This window comes from Oncorhynchus clarkii, chromosome 18 (assembly GCF_045791955.1).
Source record: "Oncorhynchus clarkii lewisi isolate Uvic-CL-2024 chromosome 18, UVic_Ocla_1.0, whole genome shotgun sequence".
In the NCBI taxonomy this organism is placed as follows: domain Eukaryota; kingdom Metazoa; phylum Chordata; class Actinopteri; order Salmoniformes; family Salmonidae; genus Oncorhynchus; species Oncorhynchus clarkii.
Window position 1 is genome coordinate 22,627,786 of NC_092164.1, and position 14,755 is coordinate 22,642,540.

At 42.6% G+C, this 14,755-nt stretch overlaps 1 protein-coding gene across 3 annotated transcripts in view; it reads right to left on the reverse strand.

Moving 5' to 3' along the window:
* The window catches only part of LOC139373207 (integrin beta-6-like), an 18,544-nt gene extending 5,973 nt beyond the window's left edge, over nucleotides 1–12,571 (reverse strand). The window contains exons 1-12 of one of the 3 annotated variants that reach the window (XM_071113416.1): nucleotides 12,348–12,571; nucleotides 7,435–7,510; nucleotides 6,874–6,953; nucleotides 5,966–6,164; nucleotides 5,428–5,674; nucleotides 4,756–4,921; nucleotides 4,372–4,533; nucleotides 4,001–4,096; nucleotides 3,601–3,690; nucleotides 2,090–2,224; nucleotides 1,529–1,946; nucleotides 1,117–1,339 (exon numbers count right to left, since the gene is read on the reverse strand). In XM_071113416.1, the coding sequence (XP_070969517.1) occupies nucleotides 1,117–1,339; nucleotides 1,529–1,946; nucleotides 2,090–2,224; nucleotides 3,601–3,690; nucleotides 4,001–4,096; nucleotides 4,372–4,533; nucleotides 4,756–4,921; nucleotides 5,428–5,674; nucleotides 5,966–6,164; nucleotides 6,874–6,953; nucleotides 7,435–7,492 (1,874 nt within the window). In that variant the 5' untranslated portion in view covers nucleotides 7,493–7,510; nucleotides 12,348–12,571. Of the gene's footprint in view, nucleotides 1–1,116; nucleotides 1,340–1,528; nucleotides 1,947–2,089; nucleotides 2,225–3,600; nucleotides 3,691–4,000; nucleotides 4,097–4,371; nucleotides 4,534–4,755; nucleotides 4,922–5,427; nucleotides 5,675–5,965; nucleotides 6,165–6,873; nucleotides 6,954–7,434; nucleotides 7,511–7,662; nucleotides 7,715–12,347 lie in introns of those variants that run through there. The other 2 variants (XM_071113417.1, XM_071113418.1) reach the window with 2 other exon arrangements.
* Between the last annotated feature and the right edge of the window lie 2,184 nt (nucleotides 12,572–14,755).

A 14,755-nucleotide genomic window follows, 5' to 3' on the forward strand; every position in this document is an offset into this window, starting at 1 on the left:
CTATATGACAGTGTTACTCCACAATACTAACCTACACGACAGTGTTACTCCACAATACTAACCTATATGACAGTGTTACTCCACAATACTAACCTATACAACAGTGTTACTCCACAATACTAACCTACACAGCAGTGTTACTCCACAATACTAACCTATATGACAGTGTTACTCCACAATACTAACCTATACGACAGTGTTACTCCACAATACTAACCTATACGACAGTGAAAAGAATGAAGCCTGTATGAAATACAACTATTCCAAAACATGCATCCTGTTTGCAACAAGGCGCTAAAGTAAAACAGTTAAAAAATGTGGTAAAGAAATTAACTTTATGCCCCGAATACAAAATGTTATGTTTGGGGCAAATCCAACACAAGTGAGTGCCGGTCTGAGTACCGGTCTTGATATTTTTAAGCATGGTGGTGGCTGCATCGACAAGGACTAGGGAGTTTTTTGAGGGATAAAACTAAACGGAATAGAGCTAAGCACAGGAAAAATCCTAGAGGAAAACCTGGTTCAGTCTGCTTTCCAACAGACACTGAGAGACAAATTCATCTTTCAGCTGGACAATAACTTAAGACACAAGGCCAAATATACACTGGAGTTGTTTACCAAGACGACATTGAATGTTCCTGATTGGCCTAGTTAGTTTTTACTTATATTGGCTTGAAAATCTATGTCAAGACTTGAAAATGGCTGTCTAGCAATGATCAACAACCAACTTGACAGAGCTTGAAGAATTTTTTAAAGAATAATGTGTAATCCAGGTGTGCAAAGCGCTTAGTGATTTACCCAGAAAGACTCACAGCTGTAATCACTGCCAAAGGTGATTCTAACATGTATTGACTCAGAGGTGTGAATACTTATGTAAATGAGATATTTCAGGATTTAAATTTTAACACATTTGCAGAAATGTCTAAAAACATGTTGTCACTTTGTCATTATGGTGTAATGTGTGTAGATGGGTGCGAATTTGTATTTATTTAATCCATTTTGAATTCAGGCTGTAACACAACAAAATGTGGAATAAGTCAAGGGGTATGAATGCTTTCTGAAGGCACTGTAATATATGACCCACTGGGAAACTGGACAGGAGTGTGTTCTTCTTACCTAGCAGAGCTACAGGAGTCTCCACAGGTAGGGCACTTTTCACAGGTGTCTCCAGAGGCTCCGAGCATGGAACACACACACTTCCCACACACACACTTCCCCCGTCCGCTGCACAGCACTCCGTCCTCCGACACACACGTGTCCCTGCTGCTGCTGCAGTTACAGTACTCCCCCGTCCAGCCGCTATGACACACACACTCGCCGCAGTCACAGTCCCCGTGACCTACACACACACACATTAGCACATTAGCACATTAGCACGCAAGAAAGTAACTACAGTATATCCTGAAGGTCATATGTTATATTACTGAGTCATTGTGATGTCAGTACATTATCTGCTTTCATCAAAAGAGGAAGAGGTGAAACCGCAACGCTCGTCATGAGAGTCCGTGTTTCGACCGTAAGTACACACCTCCACAGAGTAACCCTCGGAACCTCCCACACGAGAAGTCGTCACACTCGCAGTAGGCCCCGTAGACGCGTCCGAAACTAGACGGGTGACACACACACTGGCCGCAGTAACACTCCCCTTGCCCGCTACAGGACTCCGAAGCGCCACTGGCCTTGCAGTTACTGCTCTGGACGCTCTCCTCCGTACACTCACACTTGGAGCCCATGTACCCGGGATCACACAGGCAGGAGCCACACTCCAGAGATCCCCGGCCCAGGCTGCAGTAGCTGCTGTTGGGCTCGGGGGTCTGCTGACAGACACAGGAGCACAGGGACTCCAGGTCTATCTCCAGGGGGTCCTGAAAGCCCACCGGTTTGATGAGGAAACGCTGGGGACCGTCGAGACACTCAGAGAGTTCTACAGTCACGTTGAAGGAGACCTGGGAATCACAGAGGTGTTATATCATACATGCATTGAGGTGGCTGTATAGCCAGTTGGCAACTTGTTTTACGACAATATGAAAATATAGGAATATTGTTCTTTAATATCACTGACCAGCTGACGAGCAAAATGGGAACAAACCGTGTCTCCAGCTTTGACGTTGGAGCATCGTTTCTGTCCAGGTAGTACCGTCCCATCCTGACAGATCGCCGTGAAGGAGATCTGTAGATCCTCCGTGTCTCCTAGCACCTCCAGCTCTATCTCAGACCGCAGCTCCTGGAAACACAAAGGTAACCTATAACGGGGTCATGGCCAGGTCCTAGACCTCGTGAGGGAAGAGTTCAGGTAAGTGTTTTTTGTAGTTTATTCAATGCTGTATTTGACCTCACACTCAATGGATTATGCTGTCTCTTTAGTGTGGGGGGGTGTAATAGGTGTGTGTGTGTGTGTGTGTGTGTGTGTGTGTGTGTGTGTGTGTGTGTGTGTGTGTGTGTGTGTGTGTGTGTGTGTGTGTGTGTGTGTGTGTGTGTGTGTGTGTGTGCATGCGTGTGTGCGTGCGTGCGTGCGTGCGTGCGTGTGTGAAAGAGAGAAAGGGAACCATTATAAGCTTCTGCAACCACTGACTTATTACACCCTTTTTAAGTCTACAGTATGTTCCAACACTGCTAAGGTTTACTCAGCTGGGCCTATTCATTCCTAGTCTTCCACTATATTGGTAAGTCCCTTTCTCTGAGTGGTTTGAGTCATGATCCCTGTAACTTCCCAGGTATTCCGTCAAGCTCCCAGGTATCCCAGGTGTTAGTAGCCAATCACCACAGGGTATAGTGAGGCAGATATGACTCTAATATAACTCTTTCTCTAAGTGAGCACAGTGTTGACAGAGTACTTGACATTTTTATCCTTTCAGTTCCTTTGGGGAAGATGTGGTCTGTGTGATGCTTGAGAGAAACAGCTTGAGATGACACACCGTGTACAGTGTACTAGGAGGAGCACTAAATCAATATCTAGCTATCACAAAAATAAGCTACATCGGTAATGTGGCTAACCTCTTAATCGCTTTCACATAAAGTATGTCCTGTACATTTCGTATTGTGCTAGATGCTAGATGCTAAGTGCTTTGCCATTAGCTCGGTGATGAATAAAGCCCCCTTGGCATAACTAGAGGAGCCAGACGTGACTTGGCTATGGTAGGCTGTTCAGGAAGTGTCTGATGAAGTGATTAGAAGCTGTGGGTCTGCTCTCATCCCCCTCAACGCACACACACACACACACACCACTCGCGCATACCCTCGTGCACACACTCATACACACACACACGCTGCCTGTAGGCCTGAAGCCAATAGGGATTAGACTGTAGGGAGGAACAGCGAGCCACGATAGAGGATCAAACAGCAGGGGCGAGTGTAGACCTGCTGACAGCATACCGAGGTGCAGAGAGGAGAGGAAGAGAGGGGGGGAAGGAACGAGGATGAGAGAGAGGAGGGAGAGGGGTGGTGGGGAGAGGAGGGAGAGAGAAGAGATAAACAGAAAGGAAGGATCTAACCCGAGGGAACTAGTCAGAGGTCACTGTGTCCATGTACTCCGCAAGTCTTAATGGTCCTGCTAACTAACAAACACACTGTACTCCCACAGTGACAGAATTGTATTCTCACTTTATACGCCGTCACAATCAGTTCCAGGATGTTCCTTGAATCTGACTCCAGAACCCCCACCGTGGCGCCAGGTATGAAACTTGCATAGTTCTGTGATAAAACACACAACAGACACACTGTTACTGTTCATGTAGGTTGGCCGACCAATCACAGCAACATCATAAGGAAGTAAAGTTCTACCGAAAACAGGAAGAAGAGAGGGCTTGTTCCAACACGTCCACTGAGAGCAGGTAGCGAATCAAATATGCTAACCCCAACGATACACAGAGATACATTTTCCTTCTCCATTCCATAACCGGTTCCATTCCACATACCTGGTTTCCACCCGGTGTTTTCTGACAGGTAAACGTCACATTGCTGTTGGGAAAAGGACAATGGAGGGAGAAGGAGAAGTTCTCACCTCGTAGTTGTATTTCTGATTTTCCGTCACAGCGAATATAAGCAGGATATTATTGTCCACCAGTTTATCCATCAGCTGTCCCAGAGTTGGGTATTCCTGGATGGACAAAGTCAGTATTTAAAAACCTCAGACTATAGTATTTCATCCCAATGAATGAAACAATTACAAAAAGCCCTTTTCACATCAACAAAAATAAAAAGTACAGTCACCCGGCCTAGGCCCCAAAGAGCCAGTAGTCTTTACAGTAAAGGGACACTCCTTCACCATGGATAGGAATGAAAGCCATGTTATAGTATCATAAACAGTGAATCCTTGTACTACAACCCCAGTCATAGAAGTAATAAATTCATCTGATGTGACTGTCCCCTTACCAGATGGGCAGCCATAGAGTATTCATTGTTGCTGTCCAGATGGCACTCCCCATCGTTAGGGACGACGATGCCTGACATCTTGCTGTCCATCCCAAAGTGAGAGTCGGCGTCGCTCACAAACACCAGCAGACGCATGGAGTCGTTCCTCCAGCCTATCTTGTCCTAACAGCGAGAGATGAGAGATTATTATACCGCAATAATAATATAGTCCGTTGTCAAAGCACGCCCGAAGTTCCCTTGAAAAATAAAGATATTCTATTCCCTTCCTTTAGATTCTATTCTGCAGTGTTATTTTCTATTCGGCTCTATTCTATTCTGTTAAAAATGGCTACCATCTTTGGGGACAAATCAAATCAAACCTGAACCACAGACTCGCTCACTTACCCCACAGACAGCTGCCTGCATAATGGCATCGAAGCCACACTCCGGCAGGTCGATGTTGGCAGACACATGCTGGTTGGTGATGATATTGTTGAACTTCTCTGTGCTGCTGGTGAGGGGTAGGACGTGTTTGTATCCAAACGTTGGCAGACAGCTCTCATCCACACTCCTGCATGGGAGTACCATAGAGAAAATAGCGTATTACATCTATGACCGGGGTTCCCCCTCTAAGACAAATTCAAAATAAGAGAACTTTCCATGACTTCCCATGTCTACAGATAAGACATTGGGGCTCGAATATTTCCATCACCGTTTAACTAATTAATTATTACTAGATATTACTATTACTTACAACAAGTAAGCTTGTTATAAACATACTCAAAAACACTGTGTCGTTTACTAAGCTCTTTTAGTGAGAAAATCTGTCTCTTCCACAGAAAGATGGTCCTTTGTAGCTTAGTTGGTAGAGTATGGCACTTGTAACCCCAGGGTAGTGGGTTTTGATTCACGGGGACACCCATACATATTCACACATGACCGTGAGTCGCTTTGGATAAAAGTGTCCGCTAAATAGCATATATTATATTATTATATAAAGAAAGTGATCTTCATTTGTACTTCAACCATAGAGGATGTGGTTTTCAATTCAGTTCTCACAAGCACACTGTACCCTACCTACAAGGGTTCTCCAGCTCTCCAGGAGTGATCTTAATGAACGGGAGGACTGGTTTCTCAACGAAGGACCCAAATCCAAGTCTGAATTTACTGGTGAGCTTTGCCATCTCCTTGGACAGGGTGGAGCCCAAGTCTTTAATCATCTCCAGGTCGTCAATCATGGAGGCTGAGAGGTCCATCAGGTAGTAGATGTCTACAGGGTAGTCCTCTGTCTGCTGCACACTGACCTGGAAGGTCACCTCACTGCCTGAAAGAAAAAATAAGAAACTGTTTTCTGTCTCTCTCTCCGGGCTCCATTCAGTTCAAGGTCTGACCATGCTAGTGAGAAATTCTATTGATATTATTATCTTGATGTGAAAAATGGTGTGAAAATATAAATGAAACATCCTTCATTCATCAAAAAGAGTTTCTAAATCAACTTGAAATCACCGCCAGCGTGTACCCACAGTGTGAGCAGTGTGCCCAATAGCTGTATAAATAATGGACACAGCGACTGCCCCCAAGGTCTCCATCAGTAACTGTATAAATAGGGGTTTACCAGTTCGGAGTTTGAGGGCCATCTTCTGTGGTGATATCTCTGTGCTGTTGGTATTTCCTGTCTTCTTCCCGAGTGGCTGGTCCCGGAGGACCTCGGAAGTGGTCACTGGGAATTCCACCTGGTCCTGGGGACAGCCTCTCTCTTGGAGGAGGTACGGCGTGTCACATCGCTCACTGATTAAAAACGAGTCGGTGAAATTCTGAGAGGTTAAAAACACCACAAGGTTTTACTCCCACATTACAACCAATCTGACACAGAGACTCTAACATATTTTACTGCTGTTTCGTCAGTCAGTAGTCATATTCATACTATAGTACTACCTGAAAGGTAGAACTTCTGAAGATCATTTGCAAATATTGCCATCATTAAATCATTTCACAACATTTCTTTTGACTCTGCACTGCAGTTTGCTCCATCAACAACATGTGGCATCAGAATTCCATATCAAGTTAGGCTAGTTGCACATTTATGAATTCATGACACGTTTTCCTGCTGGACTTGCATCAATGTTATCCTCTAGATAAGCGTTCCTCAATAGGCAGTGATTTTATTTTAGTTCTGTGCAAAATATAGATATATATTTTTATACATATATACATTTCGTTCTTGGACATAAAAGACTGTACAATCAGCAGAAAATGGCGTCAACGTTATTTTTATTCAGGAACTCTGTTCCCTAGTATTCCCACGCATAAATAGAGAGGCATATGTGATCGTATCCCAATGTAATTCAAGTTTGAAATCCTTCTGTTTTTGTCAAATATTGCATCTGTTTGGAATTCTTGCGGTCAATTTGTAGGGCACAAATGATTTATAACTATAATGCGGCCCCCCGACCATCCGCTCAAGTAAAAATCGGCCCACGGTTGAATGTAATTGGGTTCCCCTGCCCTGGATGTATAGCCTACCTCTTGTGTGCACCATGCACAGTGGGGACCAAGCTGGAGACACTCGTCACAATTCACTGCACTGCCAACAGAACATGTTCCTACATGGACACCACACGGGGAATATAGAATATAGAAGTGGTCAGCGTGGTTGTCCCTGTCTAGCACGGGTTACATCTTCTCACGGCACTGCTGTCTGGCGTGTTATACTTTTGTCTATCAGTATATGAGTGATTGTTAAGTGCCTCTGTCTTTGTGATGCGCCTGGTTAATTTGCGCATGAATAACCAGAGCAAATGCTAGGTTATGTTATCATGATAAATCACAATAATTATTGTGGGGGGGGGGGGGGGGGGGGTTAAAAATAAATATTTGTATATATAAACCACTGGATCAAATAAACTAATTGAAGTGTAATCAATACATTGCATGCATGTATGACGTGGAATATTTACCTCTATAAAAGTCAAATAAAACTGCTATAATCTTGGGGAAAATCTGGATATGCTGCAGTTACATGTAAGCTTGAAAGGAGAAGTTATTTAATTAATCAAAGCCATTCGATCCGGTCTCTGGTCTTACCCTCCACGTTGTTGATCCAATGCCGAAGAATCAGGAGTAGAAGTACAGCAGTCCCCATTGGTCCTCGCGGTTACTACTATAGGCATATGAAAGAACAACAAAACATTCTCTGGTACTCTCATATGTACAGTACAATTGACAAAACAAACAGGTATTTCCAGCCTTAGCAAGCTTCTCTTGGTATCACTGTCTAGGCTAAGCGACAAGAGAATGCGCCGTCTTTCTTACCTGGCAGGAAAGACGTTGAGTGCCTGCGTGGTTCAGACATTCTTACCTGCCCTGCCTTTTATGTTCACTTCCGTACAGGTGAGAACAATAAACGGAACGGGACTACAGAGAGTGAGTGAGAAGTGAGTGTACGGACGTGAGCTATGAGAAGCCAGAGACAACAGCTACATTGAACTGGGTTTTATTTCAATTGAAGATTATATGATAATCGAAATATAACAGAAATAAACTTGTATTTTTACATATATCTTTTTTTTTTTAAATCAATATAATTTGTTAGCCTGCAATCTTAAATTGTTATAACAAATGTTGAAGTGAAGGTTATGGGATAAATGATCAAATCCATGTAACTATTTGTACACACAAATTAATATCTTTAAAATAGTGTTTCAAACGTTCACCAATATTTCAAAAATGGTGAAATAGCATGTTTCATTCTGCCTTTCTAAAGAATTCTGTAATGTGCCCGAGGACTGATCATTCTTCATTTTCAATCTGCCATGACAGGACCTCGGATTCACTGCAACATATATAGGCTAGTGTTGAAAGTTAGAATATGAGTATTGATGCAGTTACGAAGGCCATAGTATTTGTACGGTGTGTAAATTGACGTATTCTTATACATGGGTAATTCACTTGTATTAATGCCTTATGACCTATAATGGCAACCTGATACATACCTAGGCCAGTAGGCCGATTCCCTAGTGATCACAATATAAATCTAACATTTTCCATTCAGCAGACACTTTCATACATGCGTGCATACATTTGACATATGGGCGACTCCGGCGGGAATCGTACTCACAACCTTTAGCATTGCGAGCGCCATGCTCTACCGACTGAGCCACACAGGACCGAATACACTTGATCAAGTCAAATCCCAGTGGTTGTAAAACATTATACTTTTGAACTTCCAGAATATGCCCATAGTTCAGTGGGTCATGACTGCCTGTCTGTCAATGTGTTGCAGTATATGTTTAATCAGGTCTTCACTGCCCTGTCCTTGAGATGTATTATATCGTGGCACACATTGTCCTGTTTGTACCATTTTTGCACGATAACACGTCTCCATCAACTGTTGTCTATTGGCTTTAACATCATAATCATATGTTGTATTGGCCCATATAGCGATCTGACCTGATCCATTCTGGAGCTGTGTATAATAGGGGGGTGTAGGGCAACGTGATAACCATTGTTTATAGGGACAACCAACTGTCCAGACGTGCCACACCGTAAGTCATTACCCCTGAATTACTCAGATGAGATACTGCAACTGAAAAAAAATATGTTAATATTTAACATGACAAACCCCTCAGAAATGTACATATCTCAAGGGTTCATTTTGATTTAATGATTAACAGTAGGGACGAAAAACTACATCTCGGGCTCTTTTGAAAAGTAGTCTATTGCTCAATAGAAAAATCCTCATAAACTGATGTGTGTGTGTGTGCGTGCCTGCGTGTGCGTATGTAACCTGTGAGTGAATAGGCGGTGAATGTGTGTGTGCGTAGCACATGGAGTGTGTGTCTTAACAGTCGGTGTGTGTAGGTGGTGAACAATTGACAGCTGCAGTGTGGATTTCTCAGCTTGTCCGTTCCAGACGGAATATCCTACTAAAGCAGCATCACACCGCTCCGAATCGCAGTAAGCCCCTCATCTGTTACTCCAAACCCCCTCCTCTCCTTCTCTGTTACTCTCCCCCTCTCCTCTGCTCCCTTCTCCACTCCTCCTCTCATATTTACTCGACTCTCCAAATGATTCTTCCATTATAATCTCTCCTATAGTCTACTCGTCTTCTCTCCAGTCTTCTGCCACCGTCATCCTTTATCCTGTCCTCCTTCACCCCTAGAGGCGCCCAGCCTTCAGTCATTCCCACTGTCATCCCATCTCAGCTGATGGATGGAGTGACAGCGGAATGACAGTACTTGTCCTCTGCCACTTTGCAGCTCCCTCCATTCTCTATCTGACTAGAGGACAAATATTTGTACTGTTTTGCCACCGCTGTTCTGAGAAAGTACACAGGCCACCCATAAACACCTTTAAAACATACACAAGTGTGACCTTTTAAAATATGATCTGTTGCTATCTGACAACTAAGACATCCATTAATTCATTAAATTGTCTAACCTACCTAATCCACTCAGTTCATTCATTAAATTGTCCTACTTAATTGTCCTACCTTACCATCTTAGATGTCCATTCTTCCATGAAATGGTCCTACCTAACCAGCCCAGATAATCATTCTTCCATGAAATGATCCTACCTAACCAGCCCAGATAATTATTCTTCCATTAAATGGTCCTACCTAACCAGCCCAGATAATCATTCTTCCATGAAATGATCCTACCTAACCAGCCTAGATAATCATTCTTCCATTAAATGGTCCTACCTAACCAGCCCAGATAATCATTCTTCCATGAAATGATCCTACCTAACCAGCCCAGATAATCATTCTTCCATTAAATGGTCCTACCTAACCAGCCTAGATAATCATTATTTAATTCAACTATCCTACCAAACCAGCCTCAATATTAATTATTTCATTAAATTGTCCTACCTAACCAGCCCAGATAATCATTATTTCATTCAACCATCCTACCAAACCAGCCTCGATATTAATTATTTCATTAAATTGTCCTACCAAACCAGCCTAGATATTCATTGTTTCATTATATTGTCCTACCTAACCAGCCTAGGTAATCATTATTTCATTCAATTGTCCTACCAAAGCAGCCTAGATAATCATTCTTTCATTAAATTTTCCTACGTAACCATCCTAGATATTATTTCATTAAATTGTCCTACCAACCAGTCCAGATAATCATTATTTCATTAAATTGTCCTACCAAACCAGCCTAGATAATCATTATTCCATTAAATTGTCCTACCAAACTAGCCTAGATAATCATTATTTCATTAAATTATCCTACCACGCCAGCCTAGATATTCATTATTTCAATAAATTGTCCTACCAAATCAGCCCAGATAATCATTATTTCATTAAATTGTCCTACCAAACCAGCCTAGATAATCATTATTTCATTAAATTGTCCTACCAAACCAGCCCAGATAATCATTATTTCATTAAATTGTCCTACCAAACCAGCCCAGATAATCATTATTTCATTCAAAGTGTCCTACCAAACCAGCCTGGATATTCATTATTTCATTAAATTGTCCTACCAAACCAGCCTAGATAATCATTATTTCATTAAAATTGTCCTACCAAACCAGCCCAGATAATCATTATTTCATTAAATTGTCCTACCAAACCAGCCCAGATAATCATTATTTCATTACATAGTCCTACCAAACCAGCCCAGATAATAATTATTTCATTCAAAGTGTCCTACCAAACCAGCCTAGATATTCATTATTTCATTAAATTGTCCTACCAAACCAGCCTAGATAATCATTATTTCATTAAATTGTCCTACCAAACCAGCCCAGATATTCATTATTTCATTAAATTGTCCTACCAAACCAGCCCAGATAATCATTATTTCATTAAATTGTCCTACCAAACCAGCCCAGATAATCATTATTTCATGAAATTGTTCTACCAAACAAGCCCAGATAATCATTATTTCATTCAGTGTCCTACCAAACCAGCCTAGATAATCATTATTTAATTAAATTGTCCTACCAAACCAGCCCAGATAATCATTATTTCATTAAATTGTCCTACCAAACCAGTCCAGATAATTATTATTTAATTAAATTGTCCTACCAAACCAGCCCAGATAATCATTATTTAATTAAATTGTCCTACCAAACCAGCCCAGATAATCATTATTTAATTCAATTGTCCTACCAAACCAGCCCAGATAATCATTATTTAATTCAATTGTCCTACCAAACCAGCCCAGATAATCATTATTTAATTCAATTGTGCTACCAAACCAGCCCAGATAATCATTATTTAATTAAATTGTCCTACCAAACCAGCCCAGATAATCATTATTTCATTCAGTGTCCTACCAAACCAGCCCAGATAATCATTATTTCATGAAATTGTCCTACCAAACCAGCCCAGATAATCATTATTTCATTAAATTGTCCTACCAAACCAGCCTAGATAATCATTATTTCATGAAATTGTCCTACCAAACCAGCCCAGATAATCATTATTTCATTCAAAGTGTCCTACCAAACCAGCCTAGATATTCATTATTTCACTAAATTGTCCTACCAAACCAGCCCTGTGTCCCAAAAAAGTGTACACCAGCATGTCAATAAACCCTTAGCCAATCTTTGGGTCAGATGGTCATGTCTAACCATACAGTGAGAAATAGAAAAAGCTTATTTTCATATTCAATGTTGCTTTTCCAAGGTTTCATTCCCACCATTGTGAGGGAGGAAGATTCTCCCACACAAAACCTGCCAGCATTCCTAACGAGACTCCAACCTCTACTCCCGTTGTTGAGACATGAACATGATATTGGCTTTGTCAAGTTTAGGGATTCCCAAGAAACTGAATCCTAGTCATTACTCCTAGTCATTCCTTACAATGAGATGCCTGCTCCGGATTGAACGCAGTGCTGTGTGATATGATATCACAGATATATCAGTGTGTGTGTGTGTGTGTGTGTGTGTGTGTGTGTGTGTGTGTGTGTGTGTGCCGGGCAGGCCGTGTTAATACACAATACATTACAACGGTCGGCACTGCAATGAGACCAACTCACCTACAGGGGCCTCCTCTAGTACCATGCTGTCCTGTCAAAGGGGCGCTGTGTCCTTGTCACCGCCTGAAAAATGAGGGGAGAGGAATCAGGGAGACGCCGCCACTGCCGCCGGCCCTCAAAACGTCCAGTTCCAACTGCAGCCCTGGGCAGGAGTAACTATAAACCTACAGTAACAGACAGCTTTATGAAGCATGACGCTGCCTGTCCCTCTCACCCTCCCCACTGCCCATGCTCCCAGGCTGATGGGGGTGGAGGGGTATTGATGAGTGATGGCAGCAACTGCTGGTGGGTCTGAGACATACAAATAACAGCCGTCTTCATTAGAGAGGGATGGTAGCAGAGTAGCAGAGATGCAGATTGACTGACAGGCCAAATGTGCCAGTGTTGCCCTCTCTTGGTTGAGGCAGTAGGTTACAGCTTCCTGTGAGGAACTTGTGTCAAGATGTAAAGCACAAATATTTAGGTCATGTGTGCGTGTGTGTTGTTTATGTCGCTGTCTTGTGTTTGGAAGTGAACATCAAGCCGAGTGACTTAATTGAATCAAGTGCAGAGGAAGGTCAGAGATGAAAGGAGTGACACTGTATTAATGTTGTCTCTCCCTATGGTGGTATGATTGGAATGTGTGTGTGTGTGTGTGTGTGTGTGTGTGTGTGTGTGTGTGTGTGTGTGTGTGTGTGTGTGTGTGTGCGTGCGTGAGTGCATAAAAAAGATACGGAGAGAGAGAGAGAGAGAGAGAGAGAGAGAGAGAGAGAAAGGAGGTGGACAAGGCGTACATCGTAGGAATGAGAGTCAAACTGCACATTCAGGCAAGACATCATTCCCAGAAGTCAATGTGGTAACGATTCTGGTTCAAAATGGCTACCAGGCTAATCAGGCTGACTCTTTGCCATGTGGTACAGTTACCCTCTACTACTGTAGAGTAAAACACATTAGTCACTTTTTAAATTGCAATTGTAAAATGTATCCATAGGCCATACTGTAACCCCATAAAGATATGTGCCAGAAAGATTTCTTTAAAGGTCAATCAGCCCATTTCCTATGAAATACCATTGAACAGAAATAAGTGAATGAATCAAGACACGAGAGGCCACAGACTCTCTCAATGTCTGCACCCCCGATGTCTGCACAGGCACCCCCAATCTGACCTTGGCCCTACTTTAGGGAATAGCGCCATGTGTCCCTTCAGCTGCGGAGAATTAGACATCAGAAAGAGCGAGATAAAGGAGAGCAAGAGAGCGAGCGAGAAGGGGGGGTGAGACAGAGAGAGAGAGAGTGCTAATCCTCCATCATTTGCTCCTTATGTTCATAGGGTCGATTTTCTTGTGTGTGTGGGGGGGGGGGGCATATGCCTGGCATTACAGTCTGGCTGGGTGGTGTCCGGGGCGTATGTGTGTGTGGTAATGGGGGATCTTGCACCCCAGTTTTTTTTCATCCCTTTACTGGTAAGATATATGGGACATGGTGCCTTTGTGTCTATGGCATCAGCTCAAGTAAGCTGCAGGCTTTAACAGAGAAGCCCCATAAAAGACACTGATATCACAAAGGATACATTACAACAAACCCCCTGGATGCTAGAAACAGTGTGACAAAGAGCAAGGTTAGCGTCATGGATATATACTGTATACTCACGTTTATATACATCACTGGTTAGCAAGTACATTGATTCATCAAGTTCTTATCAAGACAGTGCTAACGATGACTTAAAGTGGAATCTGAAAATAAATATTATTCTATTTATAGGATTTTGGACATCTACTAGGTCTACTTATTGATCTGAATGCAGAGCTCCCTCTGCTGTTGATTGAAGGTACTTAAGGTAAATCAAATAACATTTTATTGGTCACATATTTAGCAGATATTATTGCGGGTGTAGCGAAATGCAGTGCAGTACTATCTAACAATTCACAACAGTACACACAAATCTCAAAGTAAAATAATGGAATTATAGAAATATATATAGAAATATAGAAATATTAGGACAAGCAATGTTGGAGTGGCATTGACTAGAATACAGTAGCATACAGTATATAAACTCAACGAAAAAAGAAACGCCCTCTCACTGTCAACTGCTTTTGCAGTTGCCATACCAGGCGGTGATAAAGCCCGACAGGATGCTCTCTATAGTGCATCTGTAGAAATTTGTGAGGGTCTTAGGGGCCAAGTCAAATTTCTTCAGTCTCCTGTCTGTGTGGGTGGACCATTTCAGATTGTCAGTGATGTTTTCCCCCAAGGAATTTGAAGCGTTTCACCTTCTCCACTGCGGTTCCGTCGATGTGGATAGGGGTGTGCTCCCTCTGCTGTCTCCTGAAGTCCACAATCAGCTCCTTCATTTTGTTGACGTTGAGGGAGAGGTTATTTTCCTGGTACCACTCCGCCAGGGCCCTCGCCTCCCCACTGTAGGCTGTCTT